General features: G+C 52.8%; 1 protein-coding gene across 2 annotated transcripts in view; it reads left to right on the top strand.

Annotated features, from left to right (window-relative positions):
- Nucleotides 1-7,086: 7,086 nt before the first annotated feature.
- Nucleotides 7,087-19,122, top strand: part of TBC1D2B (TBC1 domain family member 2B) — an 832,871-nt gene continuing 820,835 nt past the window's right edge. Inside the window, exon 1 of one of the 2 annotated variants that reach the window (XM_069624408.1) lies at nt 7,087-7,866. In XM_069624408.1, coding sequence (XP_069480509.1) covers nt 7,360-7,866 — 507 coding nt within the window. In that variant the 5' untranslated portion in view covers nt 7,087-7,359. The remainder of the gene's footprint in view (nt 7,867-19,122) is intronic. The other variant, XM_069624407.1, reaches the window with a different exon arrangement.

The raw sequence follows: 19,122 nt of genomic DNA, 5'->3' as shown, positions 1-19,122 counted from the left end.
CCTGCAGTGGGACCCTGCCGACTCGCCGTAGCAGAGGAAGGATTTTGTTTGTTTTGCCGAAGATCGTCGTGAGGATTTGGTGTGGGAGCTGAAGGGACCTCGCTGATCGGAGGACTGTCTGCCGAAGGACTGAGCGTCGTCACACCAACAGCGAAGAAGACCAGCGCGAGCAGCGGGGCCCGGCATCAAGTCAACGAGAGCCGGGAGCAGCAGGTCCCACGAGAAAAGAGGCAGAATGTAATCAGCGTACGGGGAGCCGGCGGAGGAAGAGCACCAGCGGGGAAAGGAGGCGCAGGTGCAGTGAGGAGGCCACAGCCTCGGACAGAGCACCGGACCGCCTGAGGGCGCATCGCACCGGTAGGGCAGCGGGAGGACCCAGACCGCAAGTGTCGGCACGGTGGGGGCTGCAGCTCCGTACGAAGGCCCGCGCAAGCAGACTGCCGCAGGCGGGCAGCTGCCCTTGTTCGCACTGCGGACAGCAGGACCTCGTGGCGCAACCGTGCTTTGCGCCGCGGCCCCCACCGGAAGGACCCATACGCTCGGAGTCAGCAGGCGGGCCGCACACCAGCCCGCGGCACAACAGCCCGCGGCACAACAGCCCGCGGCACGCCAGGCCACAAGCGAACGCAGCAGAGGGGAGGAGCAAGCAGGTGGCGGCCGCTGGCACAACACACTGTCTGAAACAGTGGGCAAGGAGGCAAATAACAGAATGGGAACCTGGTTGTAGAGAGAAGACGGTGTGCCACGGGGAGCAGCCAAAGGCACCCCAAAGGGGAAAAGGAACGGGCAGTTGGCCTAGCGGAATAAGCACAAGCAATGGATCCGGCTGCATTTCTGGAGATGGCCAGGGTAGCAGCAGCTACTCATGGGCCCGATTGGATGACAATGGTGGCCCAACCGGGCCAGGAACGGCTCGGACACAGCTAGATGGTAGAAAACTCACCACTCTTGTTTCAGGACAGTGCCAGTGATGCAACGGCTGTGGAGGTCGAGATCCACAGTGTGGATGAGGGTGTTGAAGTGCAGGAGAAGAAAAGAAAAAGGACACTGACGGCAAAGGCCAAGGCGAACAAGGAGCAGACCAGCAGCACCAAGAGGCCACGACAGAAGGGGAGGGCACAGGAGGATGCGGCCTTAACGGCTCCTACACCTGCTGAGGCTCCAGGGACCCGTGTGAGCCCACCCAGCACTCCTGCGACCAGAACGGTGGATGTAGCTGGGGAAGGGACCACATCCCTGGAGATGGTGAAAGGTATGGTGATGGAATGCATGCAAGCATGGGGAAAGAATGGGCAAGTGCCAAATGTATTTAATAATGCCAGTATAACGGATAGGATGGTGTATAGTGGGGGAACAGCGACCCAGCAAGGGTCAGCCCAGGGCTTTGGGGGGCCAATGGGCGGAAACAGGGGTCAGGTATGGTTCCAAATAGGGGGGATTAGTCAGTTGCCCCAAAGGAGTGGGATCCCACCCGGGGGGTTTCTATCAGTCGGCTTGCCTAGCGTGGGTCCTCCCAGGGTGGACAGTCAACAATCACGGTTGGCCGGCACAGCAGTGGCACAAAGGGGTCAGGAGTGGTGGAACCAAGGGCCAGGGGTGGCTACCATCAGCGGGATGACTCAAATACCGGTACCGGTGGCCGCAGCAAGTGCGCAAGCAGGCCCGAGTGGATGGGGCTAGGGCAGTCTTGGCAGGTGCACAGAGCACGGCACATGGCCAGCAGCAGGCGCGGGCTGCTTTGGTACAGGGGGAGTTTGGGGGCAGGCGACTCAGTATGGCAGACCAATGCCAGGGTTTACTCTGATGCGGGCAACAGTAAATTCCTTGGTATGGCATATCCCATGGGCGGTCAAAGAAAAGTTGTGGAGGAAAGAATTTATAGAAATCTTTGACTTATTAGGTATTGTGCCGGTGGGAGGAGGGCTAAAAGAGCTGTCTGAAAAGGAAAAGAGGGACAGGAAGAGCACCAAGGTGGAGCACTCCATCAACAATTGGCTCAAAGCATATAGGATGTACATGTCAGTGATGATTGAGAGGTACCCACAGGATGCGCTAGCAATGATAGCTTATGAGCAGTATGTGCATGACCTATACCAGAAATATGGCGGCGAGGGGTGGTTGGACTATGACAAGGGATTCAGGCTAAAGATGCAAATATGGCCAGCAATGTCATAGGACGAGTTAGATGTCGGGGATACATCGACAAAGTGGTACCCTCCCGGGAGCCAGAGGACAAGCCACAAGGGGAGAGGTCCCGGGCTGGGAGAGGCAGAGGGGGGTACACGCAGCGGGGGAGGGGGGGTCCTTTCGTGGGCCCTCCTCCTGGGTGTATCGGGCTGCAGCCCACCAGGGGGAGCAAGAGAACTGTTGGAGGTTTGCAGAGGGGTACTGTTCATATGGTAAAGCATGCAGGTACAGGCATCAAATGGGGGGCGGCGCCGGTCCCCATAGATCCGCCACGGGCGAGGCCAAGCACAAAGACAGTAGCAAACCGAAAGAGAAAACAAATAGTGAGTGAAGTACTGGCAAAGCAATGCAATACGGGGAAAAATGTGATTGACAAGATTGTGATCAAATGTAACTTACCCACGCCGGTTAACCTCATGGCCATGACTTCTTTTCTGAATATATATAACTATAAGGCTGATGCAAAGTTGTTGTGGCAAGGGTTCATGTGGGGTTTTCAGATCCCAGGGGTGGGTAGCCAGGGGGGGAAAGAGGCAGCCAATTTACGGTCAGCGTTAGAGAAACCAGAGGTGGTGCAGAGGAAGGTGGAAAAGGAAGTGAGCTTAGGAAGTGTGGCAGGCCCATTCCCTGCTCCACCCATGGACAACTTGGTGGTATCTCCACTGGGGTTGGTACCAAAGAAAGAAGGGGGTCAGTTCCGCCTGATCCACCATCTCTCTTTTCCCGAGAGGCAGTCAGTGAAGGATGGCATACCGGAGGAATTGTGCAGGGTGGAGTACGCGTCCCTAGAGGATGCGGTGCAAATGGTAAAGACGGCGGGAGAGGGGGCCCTCTTGGGGAAAGCGGACATAGTCAGCTTTTCGGTTGTTACCTATCCACAAGGACAGCTACCATTTGTTGGGTTTCAAGGTGGGCACCAAGTACTATTATGACAGGTGTCTTCCAATGGGCTGCGCTATCTCATGCGCTTATTTTGAGGCGTTCAGCACCTTCTTGGAATTCGCACTAAGACAGAAAACAAAGGAAGGGGGAATGTTGCATTACCTGGATGATTTCCTCTTCATTGGCAAAAAGGGGACGGAGGAATGCAGCGCGCTGATGGTGGGGTTTCAGGGTATGATGGGACAGGTGGGGGTGCCGTTGGCGCCAGGGAAGACTATGGGTCCAGCCACTACATTGACATTTCTGGGGATTGAGATTGATTCAATAAAGGGCGAGTGCAGGCTCCCTCAAGACAAGGTACAGAAACTACAGGTCATGCATGTTGGGGAAAAACAAAGCAACCCTGCGGGAATTGCAGTCACTGGTGGGAAACCTCAATTTGTGGGTAGAGTAATACCATTGGGCAGGGCATTTGCCAGAAGTGTGGAGCTGAAATCAGTGGGGTTGCAACACCCCTCTCAGCACGTCCGGTTGGGAACAGAGGTGAAGGAGGATCTCAGGATGTGGGACACCTTCCTAACAGAGTCCAATGGGGTGGCAATCTGGAGGGAAGACTGGGTGAGCAGTCAGTGGCTCAAACTTTTTACCGATTCATCTGGGTCCCTGAGTTTTGGTGCAATCCTGAGGGACAGGTGGTGTGGCAAAGCATGGCCACTGGAATGGCACAGGGGAGGGGTCACAAAGGACATTACGTTGTTGGAGCTATTTCCCATAGTAGTGGCAGTCAAGTTGTGGGGGGAGCTCCTGGAGAACAAAAGAGTTGCATTATGGTCAGATAATTTGGCGGTGGTCCAAATTATCAACACAGGGTCATCCAGCAATGTAAGGGTGCTAAGGCTGCTCAGGGAACTCATCAAGAGTCTGTTAAGTTTTAACATTGAAGTCAGGGCACGGCACATTCCCGGTATAAAAAACACGGCCGCTGATTCTCTGTCTCGTTTACAGTGGGACAGGTTCCGGGAAAGCTGCCCAGAAGCAAGGAAGGAAATGGCCACGTTCCAGGATCAGTGGTGGGGGATGATTGGGGTGATTTGAGCTCCTTGGTAGAGACAGCCTTGACGCCAGGTACAGCTAAGTGGTACAGGGCATGTTGGGTACGCTATACGCAATTTCGGGACGAGGTGCTGCCAGGCAACCAGGGGGAGAACCTGGTACGGGCCTTTGTGGGCTGGTGCTGGAAGAAAGGGAAGACCCGGGCATGGGTATGGTACCACCTAGCGGCCATAGCACATTACGCCAAGCTGAGGGGGAGAAGGATCCCATGAAGGAGCACTACATCACGCTGGCCATGAGAGGCTGGGCAAAGCAAACGGTAACAAAACCAGATGAGAGGCGGCCAATTGATATTTTAAAGCTGCATGGGTTAATCAAATGTCTGTACACTGTGTGTAACAGCGAGGCCGAGAGGGTGTTGTTCACGGCTGCCTTTACGGTGGCACTCTTTGGGGCTCTCAGAGTCAGCGAATTGGTGCCGGAGAATAAAGAGGGCAAGGGGAACGGGTTTCTATGGTTCAGGGATGTTCAGGTGGACAGCGCCCAGGTGGTCATTTATGTGAGGAGGTCAAAAACCGATCAGAAAGGGGCAGCATTAACTCTGCACGCCATCCAAATGAGCAGAGTATGCCCAGTGGCGGCAGTGGCCAACTTCCTCCAGCAGCTGCAGCCGTCGGAGGCGGATGCGCCATGGCTCTTGCACAGGGACGGGTCTACACTAAGCCGCTTTCAGTTTAAAAAAGTTATGGGCTTGGGCCTGGCAAAGATAGGGTTGACAGAGGGTCGGTTTGGGACACACTCATTTCGAATAGGGGCCGCCACCTCCGCGGCAGCCGGGGGCGGATGACATCATGAGGTTGGGGAGATGGTCTTCGGGGTGCTACAAAAGATATGTCAGGCCGGAAAAAATATGAGTTAACCATGCCGTTCCCTCCAATTCTCATTTCCCAGCAGCACAACGAAGGTGGAAGCGTACCATGTGGGACACTCGTTTGTCTCAAGGGCCAAGGCGAGCTGGATTCAGCTGAATGGTGCAATTGCCAAATTCTGCAGGGGCAGAGGCTTCCATCAAATCAGGCATGGCCTGATCAACGGTAAAACTCCTGAGTACTTTCTGAAGGATGGGGTACACCTGTTCGCAAAGAGGATGGAGCTCTTTTTCTGGAACATTTGTACCAAATTGCTGGAGTTGTGAAAAGAAAACAGGAAGAGGGGGAGCCACAGTGGGCGGGAACCCACATAGTGGCGTGGCGGTGTTTGGGGCAACCAAGCACTAATGATAGACTCCGGATGAGCCAGAAGGAAACCGGAATGGGTCTTCGCTCTTCCGGACCAGCGCCTCTTGGGGGCCTAAACGGCGGAGGCGTCTGGTGGTAACGACTAAGGCTCAGCTTCCCCCCAAAAAAGAAACTGTGCTCTCCCCACCCACAGACACCTGCACGGGCAGGATAAGCTCAGGTACAAAGGGTCGGGGGAGTTGGGGGCCTACTATACAAACGTATAGGGGGAAGCAAGGGAAATCCGACACGGAGCAAGCGCCACACTTGCTGACTGGAGTTCACAAATGTGTTAAATAATTCTGTTGTTATGGAAATAATACTGCGGCCAAGTTTGCCATATGAAATACTGTGTCATGCCAATTTATTGCTGGGAAGTAATAAAGCGCAGCCGGGAGCATGCGCAAAGGAATAATTGGCAGCAAAAACGAATGGACAAATGCAGGGGTTATGTCGCTGACGACAAGAAAACCAGAAGAAAATGGAGGAGGCAGCAGTTTAACCGCTGCAGGGTCATGTCCTCCCATAACTGGGTACCCTCCCCCACCTGGGAAGGGGGAGGGCAAGGGGGCGGAACGGCACCAAAATCGACCCAAAGCCCACGAAGGGCAAAACAAAGCAATTGAGCGGGGCGAGCCGCCTTATAAGCAGCAGGGTCCGACTGCAGAAACATCTCGCTCCTGCAGTGGGACCCTGCCGACTCGCCGTACCAGAGGAAGGATTTCGTTTTCCACTCACCCACCCACGAAAGGGCAGGGAAGGAGGGTGGCACCTGGACGTCGCTGTCGCAGGACGGTCAGGATGGTGTAAGCGGTGTTTGGGCAACGAAGCACTAACGATAGACTCCGGATGAGCCAGAAGGAAACCAGAATGGGTCTTCGCTCTTCCGGACCAGCGCCTCTTGGGGGCCTAAACGGCGGGGGCATCTGATGGTAACGACTAAGGCTCAGCTTCCCCCAAAAAAGAAACGGCGCTCTCCCCACCCACGGACACCTGCACGGGCAGGATAAGCTCAGGTACAAAGGGTCGGGGGAGTTGGGGGCCTACTATACAAAAGTATAGGGGGAAGCAAGGGAAATCCGACACGGAGCAAACGCCACACTTGCTGACTGGAGTTCACAAATGTGTTCAATAATTCTGTTGTTATGGAAATAAAACTGCGGCCAATTTTGCCATATGAAATACTGTGTCATGCCAATTTATTGCAGGGAAGTAATAAAGCGCGGCCGGGAGCATGCGCAAAGGAATAATTGGCAGCAAAAACGAATGGACAAATGCAGGGGTTATTCCTTTAGCAATGATGGCTAAGTATAAAAGTTACGCACCTTTTTTAATCCTCACAATCCAAAACAAAACATCTCTTGCATAACAGAATGTCAATACGAGACATTCTACAACTTAATGGAAGAGATTTGAGTGGCATTGCCGCGTTTTAGGGTCCGCCCTCACAGTCACACGATGCATTTTTATCGGACGAGTCGCGTCACAGGCCCTTCAAATAAATGCAGTTTTTTTTTAACTCTCTCAAAGACAAACAGGGAAAGGTGTCCGCCCTCTGCGAAAAAGTGGGCGGAGGGTGTCACTGTTCCCGAAACTTGTGACCTGCTCCTCTGACTCTAGGCTTGCGGTGCTCAGAGCTCGGATCAAAAGCATCCACGGCTGCAACTTAGGCCAGCGGCGAAAACCTGGCAGAATGTCACAGTATAAGACACCACACAGACATGCAACCAAATCCTGCCTGACTCTTAGACCGAAAGTAACAAAACCATACGCAAGTATGATCGTGAATATGTATGATTTCTGGCAATATTCTGGGCGGTCATAACGTCAATGCAACTTGGCTTCATGGGCCAGCGGTGAGAGAGTCCGGCCTGCACTCTGTCTGTCGGTCGGTCGGTGAAGCGTACTTCACTCAGCCGGGGCGGGGCCTGGTCGGGTCCTGAGTGACCAACACCTCAGAATGTTGCCCCCTGTTCCCAAAGGAGCGAGCACCTCTGGCTGTCCCAGCTGTGGCGCAGCCTCTTCTGACTTACTGTTCCTCGGCCTGCCTGCCGGCTCACGTGACGCGCCGAGGGTCGGTGATGGACGAACTACATTACCCACAGAGCTTGACGGCGGCGGAGTCATGCGGCCGAGAGGGGCAGACGCTGCCCAGGCGGAGATGCCCGTTGCTGAGGAGGGAGAGGTGGCCCCTGCTGCGACCGCCGGGGAGGTGGTCCCTGCGACCCCAGGGGCCCCACCGCTCTGCGGTCCGCTCGCCCTGCTCTGTGGAAAGGGCCCCCTGCGCGCCTTTCGCAACCGCTGGTTCGTCTTCCAGCCTCGCCGCTGCCGACTTTACTACCATAAGGGCCCGCAGGAGCCCGCCGTCGGCAGCATCGATATAGCGGAGGCCAGCTTCGGCCTGAGCCCGGAGGAGGAGGAGGGACTCTTCCACATACACAGCGGGGGGCGCGACTGTGTGCTCAAGGTAAGGGAAGCCAACTCGGACCCTGAAGGTGGGAGTGCAGAAACTTCACAGAAGTAGGGGAAAGCTGTGCGATGAGTACAAGTGGGCTGTACTGACTGGTTAGCTTAGGAAATGGGTGCTGATGGTTTAGCAAAGGTGTATATGGGTGCTGCCAGTTTAGGAAATGCCTGTCAGGGGTGCTGACCGTTTAGGAAAGGCGTGTAGGGGGTTGCTGATAGGAAAGGGGTATACGGGTGCTGCCAGTTTAGGAAAGGCGTATAGTGGGTGCAGTTTAGGAAATGCCTATAGGGGGGTGATGACAGTTTAGGGGCTATGTAGGGGTGCTGGCAGTTTAGGAAAGGTGTATAGAGGTTCTGCCAGGTTAGGAGATGTGTAGGGATGTGCCGATCGTTTAGGAAATGCCTGCAGTGGGTGCTGACAGTTTAGGGTGTCTGTAGGGGTGCTGACAGTTAAGGAAAGGTGTGTAGGGGGTGCTGACAGTTTAGGAAATTCGTGTAGGGGGGTGCTGACAGTTTAGGAAAGGCGTGTAGGGGAGGTGCTGACAGTTTAGGAAAGGCGTGTAGGGGAGGTGCTGACAGTGTAGGACAGGTGCGAGAGGTGCTGACACCTCCGTGATGAAGTGTTCTCCGAAAAATGAAAACTAGAGTGTTGAACATGAAGGCAATGCTGAAAGTATGGGGTTTCTGTGAGGGAAGAGAGCCGAAAGTAGCGATTCAGGGCGCTGAGCGCTATGACAGTTTGGCGGTGCTATTGTATTGTAGGTGAGATATTAATCATTGTGCGGCGACGGGGGGCTGCTTGATGTGGGGCCGGGGGCACACAGGATAAACGGGTAATGATATTTCTACTGCAGAACAAGGCGCATGTCTAGTGCGCCGCTGAACACTGAAGTGCACACTCGTTTCCAGGATGTGAGCACGGCGCGGTCATGGGCAGGATGTGCCCCTATTCCCCCACCCCCACACGGCAGCTCTCATCGGGCACACTGACAGACTGTGTTCTGAATGTGCATCCGGGGACGCATTGCATGATCGCCTGTGTCTGCGCAGGCAGCAGTTTATATCCCGGACTGTTTTACAAAGGTAGCGGGCGCCCCTCTCTCGCAAGAACAGACATGATAACCCGTTCAGTGGTTATTAACCACTTGAGAGTTCGCAGCCACTGCTTTTACTCACTGTGCCTTTCACAGATGGGTAATATCCATTTGCATATCAGTCTTTGTCCTGCCCAGGGGCAGTCCAGCACCGAAATACAATGGCAATTCCAATCTGAACGAGAGTACCACCAGCAACCCCATACACGTGTTTCACCCTTGTTGGGGATCATCAGTGAGGTGAAGCTGATGCCTCTCTAAGCACAGTGAGAGGGAGACCACGTCTGGTTGCCCCCAGGAGACCCAGGGTTACCAATCCCAGGTTCCTTAACAAATAGTTTTACAAAGGTAGCGGGCGCCCCTCTCTCGCAAGAACAGACATGATAACCTGTTCAGTGGTTATTAACCACTTGAGAGTTCGCAGCCACTGCTTTTACTCACTGTGCCTTTCACAGATGGGAAATATCCATTTGCATATCAGTCTTTGTCCTGCCCAGGGGCAGTCCAGCACCGAAATACAATGGCAATTCCAATCTGAACGAGAGTACCACCAGCAACCCCATACACGTGTTTCACCCTTGTTGGGGATCATCAGTGAGGTGAAGCTGATGCCTCTCTAAGCACAGTGAGAGGGAGACCATGTCTGGTTGCCCCCAGGAGACCTAGGGTTACCAATCCCAGGTTCCTTAAAAAACAGTTTTACAAAGGTACCGGGCGCCCCTCTCTCGCAAGAACAGACATGATAACCTGTTCAGTGGTTATTAACCACTTGAGAGTTCGCAGCCACTGCTTTTACTCACTGTGCCTTTCACAGATGGGTAATATCCATTTGCATATCAGTCTTTGTCCTGCCCAGGGGCAGTCCAGCACCGAAATACAATGGCAATTCCAATCTGAACGAGAGTACCACCAGCAACCCCATACACGTGTTTCACCCTTGTTGGGGATCATCAGTGAGGTGAAGCTGATGCCTCTCTAAGCACAGTGAGAGGGAGACCACGTCTGGTTGCCCCCAGGAGACCTAGGGTTACCAATCCCAGGTTCCTTAAAAAACAGTTTTACAAAGGTAGCGGGCGCCCCTCTCTCGCAAGAACAGACATGATAACCTGTTCAGTGGTTATTAACCACTTGAGAGTTCGCAGCCACTGCTTTTACTCACTGTGCCTTTCACAGATGGGTAATATCCATTTGCATATCAGTCTTTGTCCTGCCCAGGGGCAGTCCAGCACCGAAATACAATGGCAATTCCAATCTGAACGAGAGTACCACCAGCAACCCCATACACATGTTTCACCCTTGTTGGGGATCATCAGTGAGGTGAAGCTGATGCCTCTCTAAGCAAAGTGAGAGGGAGACCACGTCTGGTTGCCCCCAGGAGACCTAGGGTTACCAATCCCAGCTTCACCTCACTGATGATCCCCAACAAGGGTGAAACACGTGTATGGGGTTGCTGGTGGTACTCTCGTTCAGATTGGAATTGCCATTGTATTTCGGTGCTGGACTGCCCCTGGGCAGGACAAAGACTGATATGCAAATGGATATTTCCCATCTGTGAAAGGCACAGTGAGTAAAAGCAGTGGCTGCGAACTCTCAAGTGGTTAATAACCACTGAACAGGTTATCATGTCTGTTCTTGCGAGAGAGGGGCGCCCGCTACCTTTGTAAAACTATATCCCGGACTGCGCTATGCCCGTCACGCATAAACCTGGGCCTTTGTCCATTAGCTATGCCACTTGTATCAAATATTTCTCATTTTGCAGGCCCCTTTCCTTTCCCCTCTAGTAAGGTGCTGCATGAGACATTTCCTTTAGTTTGGCATAACAAGGCCGCAGATTTATTTTTACATATACACAACCACTGCAAACAGATATTAAAAATAGCTCAAAGTGTGGCGACTGCTCCTCGTCTGCTTCCCCCTTTACCTCCATGTCGATTGCAGGCACAACTCCCCCAAGGCCTTTGAGTCTGAGAACCGCCTGCCCCTGCAGGTCTTTGCGGACTGGGGGAGCGCCGTTTGTTGGGGGAAAGTTTGAGCCCCAATTGCTACCGCCAAACACCCCTGCCGTTTAGGCTCCCAGGAGGCGCTGTCTAGAATGGGCGAAGCCCCTTCCGGTTTAGCAATGGCTCATTCGGAGTCTTTGTCTTATCATAGGTTGCCACAACCCACCACGCCAAAGATGGGTTACCGCCCACCGTGGCTCCCTCCTTTCCTTGCTTATAATTCCAGCAATTTTGTGCAGATGTTCCAGAAAAACAAATCCATTCCCTGCTCCGACAAATGAACTCCGTCCCTCAAGTAGTACTCCTTGTTTTTGAGGTTGATCATACCATGTCTGATATGCTGAAAGCCCCTTCCTCTGCAAAACTTAGCCATAGCCCAATTCAACTTCCTCCTTGAATTCTCCACGGCCGCCTGACTCCCAGCGTCCCTCCATTCGTGCCTCGAGATGATTTCTGACCACACTATTTCGGTCTTCCCCAATTCCGCCGATAACTCCTGTAATGAAGACTCATTTCCCTGAGCAAGATCCCCCTCCCCAGACCAGCCAAGTCATTGCCACCGAGGTGCACCACCAAAACATCGGGCCTCCGATGTTCCCTCAGGAGTCTGCGCACGTGCCCCCGCAGCTGTGCCCATTTCATACCCGGCACTCCATGCCATTGTACCCGGTATTTCCCGGCGGTCAACTCCTCCTGCTTGGTTGTCCAGCTTGCCCTGGCCCTTGATACAAACGAATGGCCCACCACCCAGGCGGACCGTCGCCTTCCCTTCATCGATGCTACTGCGAGGAGATAGGAGGGAGGAACCGTTAATCTTACATTTTTTCAGGCCTGACTTATCGCTTAAAACAACCGGACCTCCAGCCCCCAATCTGTTTGATTGCCTCTGCGCCCAGGCCCATCCTTGCCGCTGATGTGGCTGCCCCTATCCTGAAGGAATGCGTCCCATAGTCCCCCTTCGAGAACCCTGCCTCCACCAGTGCCATGTCCATCACCTTTCTAAATTGGAAAAGGCTTAACGCTGTCCCATCGTTATGTACCAGAAAAGGATCCTCCTCCCCCGTGTGAATCCTCCAACTCAAATACCTGTTTACGCATCCTACTGGACAAACTGGGCTGTCCTGGGTACCTCCCAACATAATGCTTCTGCCTTTACCTGTCTGATCGGTCTTGGATCTCCTCAGAAATATGTATAACCGCTCTCCTTGTACCCCTATGTCACAGCTCCTAAGGAAACTTAAACCTTTACCCTTCTTGTTGGCTGGCACCAACTCGCTTACCCTAAAAGCCCCAAAAAATGCCAGTGCCAAGCACGCTGCTGAGAACAATGCATTTTCATAATCGTCCCTACACACCACCGTTAAGCTCCTGATCATTTAGTGCAATTTGCCCACATCTATGGGCCGCCTCTCGTCGGGTTTACATGTTACCTGTTTAGCCCAATCCCTCATTGCCATGACAATGTAATGCTCTTTGGTGGGGTCGGGCCTGCCCCCCAATTTATAGAAATGCGCAACTGCTGCCAGGTGATAGACCACCCACGATCTGGACCTTCCTTGTTGCCAACACCATCCCACAAAGGCCCGCACTGGCTTTCCCTTCTCGCTCTCGGGCAGGATGTTGTTTTGAAAGGCAATGAATCAATCCCAGCACCCTCTATATCTTCGCATTGTGCCTGGTGCGAGTGCTGTGTCGATCAGTGAGCTCAGATCTCCCCAACCAATCCCCACCATTGTGTCTGGAAGGGTGTCATCCTTGTGCTCGCCTCTGGGTGATTTTCCCGGAACTTTCCCCACTGTAAACGAGAAAGACAATCAGCGGCAACATTCTTAACCCCCGGTATATGTCGTGCCCGGACCTCTGCATTCAGCTGCAGCAAGCACCTTGTGAGCTCCCTAAGTAGCCCCAGCGCCCTGCCATTCTTACTTGTTCCCTGGTTGATAATCTGCACTACCGCTAGGTTGTCAGACCAAACCATCACCTTTTTTCTTGCATTTGTTCTGGATAGAGCTTAAATGCCACCACTATCGGGAACAACTCTAGTACTGTAATGTCCCTGGTGATCCCCTCTGCCTGCCATTGCGCCGGCCATGCCTGCCCGCACCATCTCTTACCCAAGATGGCACCAAACCCTAGAGCCCCTGACAAGTCGTTGACCAGCTTCCGGCCATTTCCATTCCCCAGGTTTTCTTTCCACATCAACACCCCGTTAAAGCAGTCCAAAAAAGTATTCCACTTTTAAGATCCTCTTTAACCTCCTTTCCTAAGCGCACATGCTGGCCCGCATGCATCAAGCCCACTGTTTTCAGTTCTATGCTTCTAGCGAACACTTTACCTGCCGGTATCACTTTGCCTGCAAAATTCAGGTTGCCTGCTAGGGACTGCAGCTCCTTCAACGTGGCTTTTTCCTTGCCCAACATCCCTGCAATTACCTCCTTCAACTTCCTTACTTTCTCTCCTGGCAGCCTGCATTCTCCTGCCACCGAGTCAATTTCAATCCCCAAAAATACCAGTGTCGTGACTGGACCCACAGTTTTCTCTTTTGCCAGTGGAACCCCAAACTCTTCCATCAACCCTTGAAATACCCCCATGAGTTCCTTGCAATCCTGTGTCCCTTTTCTCCCAATAAACAGGAAATCATCAAGGTAATGGATTATCCCCCCGAGCTTGGCTCTTTGCCTTACTGAAAATTCAAGAAATCGGCTGAACCTCTCAAAATAAGCACATGAAATTGCACACCCCATCGGTAAACATTTGTCATAGAAGTATTCCTGCAACACCTTGAACCCCAGCAAATGGTGGCTGTCCTTGTGAATCGGCAGCAAGCGGAACGCCGACTCGATGTCGGCCTTCCCCATGAGGGCCCCCTCACATAACGCTTTTACCAATTCCACCGCATCTTCAAATGACGCGTAATGAACCCTGCATTGGTCTTCTGAAATGCCATCATTAACTGACTCCCCTTCCGGAAAAGACAAGTGCTGTATCAGTCTGTACTGCCCCACTTCCTTTTTTGGCACCAGGCCCAAAGGGGACACTACCAAGTTTTCTAGTGGAGGTGTGGTGAAGGGACCTGCCACCCTCCCCAACTGCACTTCTTTTCCCACTTTCAGTGCCAAGACCTTAGGCATTGACAAAGCCGACTTCAAATTACACGCCTCCCTTGGTCCTATTTGCCCGTTGAAAGGAATCTTAAAACCCCACCTGAAACCTTCCCACAACAACTTTGCATCACCTTTGTCACGATATGCATTCAGAAACGGAATCATAGCCTGTAAACGTATTGGCGTGGGTATTTGCGTTTTAATCATGCTTGCTTTTTTCCTTGCTTTTTGTGCTGCCCTTTGCCTTACTCTCTCGGCTGGAGGAGCTGTGCCTCCCTGTGCTCGGGCCCTTTGTGTGTTTGAACCTGCATGAATTTCCATATGTGCACTTCCCTTCAGCAAACAACCAACATTCTGGTAACTCCCCCTGGTAGTTGGAACGGTTATTCCAGGAAGAGTTCCCTCGAAAGGACCCCCTCCCCCTTGAGTAGGACCCCCTGCCTTTGCCCTGTGTTGCTCTCTCGCTTGGAACAGTCTCATCCACTGGCCTGGATTGGACCATTTTTGTGTCTATGTATCCTCCCACATCCACTTCAGCCCAGGTCATTGCTGGCCAAACCTGCATTTTGAGTCTAAAACCCCTATCATAATTGATCCATGCATCTCCTCCAAGCTTCAAATACTGCGCGTGAATATACTGTTCGTACGCTATCAAAGCCACGCCATCTTGTGGGAATTTTTCTAACATGATGGTGGCATACACCCAGAATGCCCTCAACCAGGCATGAATATTGAGCTCAATTTTTGGCTTCTCCCTCTCCTTCTTCTCCCTTTCCCTTTCAGTTGGCTCGCTGAAACCCTGTCCCGCGGGGACCATCCCCAACAACTCCAGAATGTCCATGAACTCCTTCCTCCATACCCGCTCTTTGTATGCCAGCGGGATGTGCCACGCCAGTGCGTTAATCGCCACTCTGGCTGGCGCAAACCCCGGCATGGGCCTCCCGTATATTGTGTTATTGCTTGCCGGCTCTTGCCCCTGCACCTATGGAGGAGCCTGTGCACCCCACCATGGTGTTCCCCCTATTTGGGGCGTATAAGCGGTGCCTGCCCCTTGTGTCGCCGTCTGCACCGGGTTCACCCCACTACTGGCTGACTCACGCCTACAACGGGCTGACTCCCCACCAGGCCCCCCTGTTCCCAGACCACACTTCCCCCTTGAGCCCCTTTACCCACTGGGTTCAAGGCCTGATCATTATTAAAAGGTATCCGTCCATTTACACCAGTCCCCCATGCCTCCATACATTCCCTGAACATACCTTTCACCATCCCCTAGGTGGTTGGACCCTCAGCTGCCACCGCCGGTGTGGCCACAGGTGCGCCGCGAGGACCTCCCATTGGCCTTGGAGCCTCAGCAGGGACAGGTGCCGGTGTGGCTTCAACCTCATGCGCCCTCCCCTTTCCCTTGGGTATGGCTTTCCGTTTCTGCGCCGCCGCCGCCTGTAGCTGGCTGTCCCTTGCTCTCTTGGTCATCACTCTTTTTCTTTTGCCGACCGGCTCCTCCTCTTCCTCAAGTTCCTCCATGTCCTGCCCCTCTCCCTCCTGAGAGTGTACTTCCACCCACGCCTCTTCCACTGGTGTTGGTGGAAACAACAGCGATGAATCGGACCTCTGGTTGCGCCCTGCAACCTCAGCCCCCACCTGTGATGCCATCTGCTGCATCCAGCTGGTGCCATACTTGTCCCCAGCCCTCCGTGCCATAGCCAAGAACGCCTCCAGGTCGTCCCTCTGCTGATCTTCCTGGCTTTTCCCCTGTATTTCCATGTCCAAATGCAAAGCCAGCGTCACGTGATCTGCTAGCCCAGCAATGTGGAGTGCAGCCGTTCTATCCTTGTTTAGCCAACGTCCCCTAATGCCAAGCCAGCGTCACGTGTTCTGCTTGAACAGAACCGTGGAGCCTGGCGCTGGAGGCTCCGACAGGGGGTTCGCGACGGAGGCTCCGACAGGGCGCTCGTGAAGGAAGCCTTGCTTCCGGGACCGCACGTTGCTTCGTGCGCCACACGGTCAGCTGACCCGTGAGTCCCTCCTCCTCCTCCTTCCTGTGCCCGTCGTCCTCAGCTTCTTCCGCCGAAGCCCGCCGCTCGCGCTTTGCCTTTGTCCGCGGTGCCGGTTGTCAGGTATCGGTGAGCCGTACCCTCTGATGCGGATTGCTGTGCCGCCGCCTGAGGCTCCCCAAGTTCGCGGCCCCTGCTGGCGTGTAATGCCCGGAGACAGAGACACGGCCCACGCGACCTTCTTGGCGTCCACGAAGTCCTGAAGTCCACAAACCGACAACGAAACCCTCCCACACCGAAATCCGAAAACGAAATCCTCCGATTTTGGAGGCCGCCCGGCTGCTGGAAGAGCTGCAAGTGCTCCTGTGCCGGGCGCCTGCCGTTTATGTAGCCCAAGCTCCTCCCCCTTCTTTTGTTGCCCTTCGCGGGCTTCCGAGGGCTTTTGGCGCCCTTTCCTTTGTTGGCCTTGCCGCCCTCTCCCCTGCCCCTGTGGGGGGGAGGGACGAGAGAGCAGAAAGAACGAAGGCCCCTACCCCAGTTATCGGGGTGCCTCCTCCATTCTCTTCGCTCCTCGTTCGTCACCTTCAGAGCAATTGTACACGCTCGCACTACATCCACAAGCCCCCTTCCCAAAGCAGCAGTTGTTTACATTGACGGCTAGCTTTATGTTGGCACACTATGAATCCTGCCATGCCCTTTTCCAGCCACTGTTTGCCCCTCTCTGCCCAGGACAGTGAGATAGCTGAACAGTAACATCAAGCGTTGTGTTGTATGACTCCTTCCAGTTGTATTTCTAAGGCGGTTTTTTGAGAGTTCATGGTTTAATTGCAGCTATAAATGGACCCCCGGCGTAAAAAAAATAGTCTCATTCAAGTGGGCCTTTACCCACTTGGTCGATAGGCGGTGTATGCATCCTCACATCAGTTCCTTTCACTGAAGTCCTCTGAAAAGCAATCATTGTTAATGTTAAAGGTATTTGTACCGCAAACAGTCACCAACGGAATTGGTCCCCAGGCGCTCATTGGCGAAGCCAACAGCTTTAGGTTGTTTATAGATATTAAATATATATTTGCCAGGCACTGCTGTCACGTGCACAGGTACTTGTATCATTTTTACCCATCGCCATCTTATGGCCAAGTAGATATACCATATCGGGGCCTGGCAAATGACTATCCTATAGGAAAAGCCACATCTATTAGCTATGCTTGCTATTTACGGCGACGTGTCTGTGTTTATACTAGCACACCACTTGCATGCACTGTAGAATTCGAACACGTGCTGTTAAGTAAATCCATTGGCGCTTCCTGCGCTATACATGAAATCCAGAGCCTGCAGGCAGTGCATTTGACAGTGGTCTGGTTCGGTGGTTCCATGCAACTGTCTGTGTTTACTTGGTGCTGGTAGTTAAGCTGTCGGGAAAAGCTTTATTGTAGTCTCGGCAGGGAAAGGAATGCAAGCATAACAACTGGGCGCTCTACTGAAAAGTAACGAACTAGCAACGAACGACAGCTTGAAAAGTCTCACACACCCTAGGGGAGAGAGCCACTCTGAGGTTTTCAAGCATCATAGGGGTTTGCTGCAGCCCCTACCAAGGCTTGCTAACAATTTATTTCTCTCATTCCCTCAGCGGTGTGACTCCTGCTTTAGCAACACTGAAGAATGATGGTTGCGGATTCTGAAGGAGTCAAAAACCACAATTCAGGCGATTGTTTTTCAGCCAGGTATGGCTTTTATAGAAGGGCAAAGACCCTATGCAAATCCAGCTCGGTCCCGCGGCAAATGGAGCATTCCAGTCTACTATTAGAGCCCATCCCTTCTGCACAAGAAAATAAGCGCCCCTGTCTGGAGTGGGGCCGTGCCACTATGGGGGTAGATGGGGTGGCACATCCTTTGCCTGAGTGGCAGGCAGCACTGTGTGCCTTATTTGCACGGGGGAGTATCCTGCCTGCCTCTGAGCACGGGTACGTTCCTTCTGTGCCCTTTTTTTTTTTTTTTAAAAAAATGCTGTGCAGAGTCCTTTGGGTCATATGTAATGCGAGTTAATGAGAGACCAGAGGGGCATCAGAAGCCTACCCCCGCCACCTCTTCTAGCGCCAACAGTGCAGACAAGATAACTGATGGGAGTTGTGGCCTCTCCTGTCACTCCGCGTGTTTACTTTGTTGAGGGGCAGGCCATCTGGTCTTCCATGGCGGCACTTCGCCTGTTGAGGGTGCTAGCAGGTAAGGTATGTTTTTTTAAAAAAAAAATGTGTATGTATGTATGTGCATGGGTTTGCTTTTATGTATGCGTGCATTCAATTCGTTGTTTGATGTGTGAATGCACGGTTGAAGGCGCTGTTTCGCTACATTTAGGGTTGGGGTTTGGCATTTTTTTTTTTTTGCTTTACCCTTGCCATTTACTGTGCATCAAGGATAAAGCAAACGTAAGTGAAGTGTTATGTGGGTGGACTGGCCTACATTGGTGATGTCAGTGTGCAATTACTTACTATACTGAGGCATGGCATTTTTTATTTGGCATCAGGGGTAAGGCAAACATGAGTGTTACAAACATGAGTGTTATTAGGTGGCTAGACTGGCTTACGTTGGTGGCTCCTGTCAGGCCATTATTTGTGTGTCATTGGATTGATGTCCTCTGCATCAAGGGTAAAAGCAAACGGAAGTGTGACTACATGTACACTGGCTTATGTTGGTATGGCCAGTCTGGATATACGTTCTGCATTACATTTTGTACTGACTCAGTCTTTATATGGTAATTCTGGCATATATTGGTGCAGCCCGCATGGACATGTATTAGCACAGCAGTCACCTGTCGCCACTCTTTGTGAGGTGTAGCTTGGGTCGCCACCTCCCTTCCAGTACTTTTGGGGAGTAATGTGACGTTTTTAAATTCTTTACAGTGATTTCAACTACCCAACTAGGGCAAGTCTCTCTAATGGTGAACGTACTTTCCCCTTTTTATCTAATTCAGTTTTTATCAAACCATATAAACATACACCTAAATACATTGCTTAGAGTTGCATCAAACACATAAGCTAGAGGAAAAATGAACGCACAAAATGTCCTGTCAG

This window comes from Ambystoma mexicanum, chromosome 11 (assembly GCF_040938575.1).
Source record: "Ambystoma mexicanum isolate Mex_15411 chromosome 11, UKY_AmexF1_1, whole genome shotgun sequence".
Lineage (NCBI taxonomy): Eukaryota > Metazoa > Chordata > Amphibia > Caudata > Ambystomatidae > Ambystoma > Ambystoma mexicanum.
The sequence above is the reverse complement of the archived record's forward strand: the minus strand, read 5'-3'. Positions and strand labels throughout refer to the sequence as shown.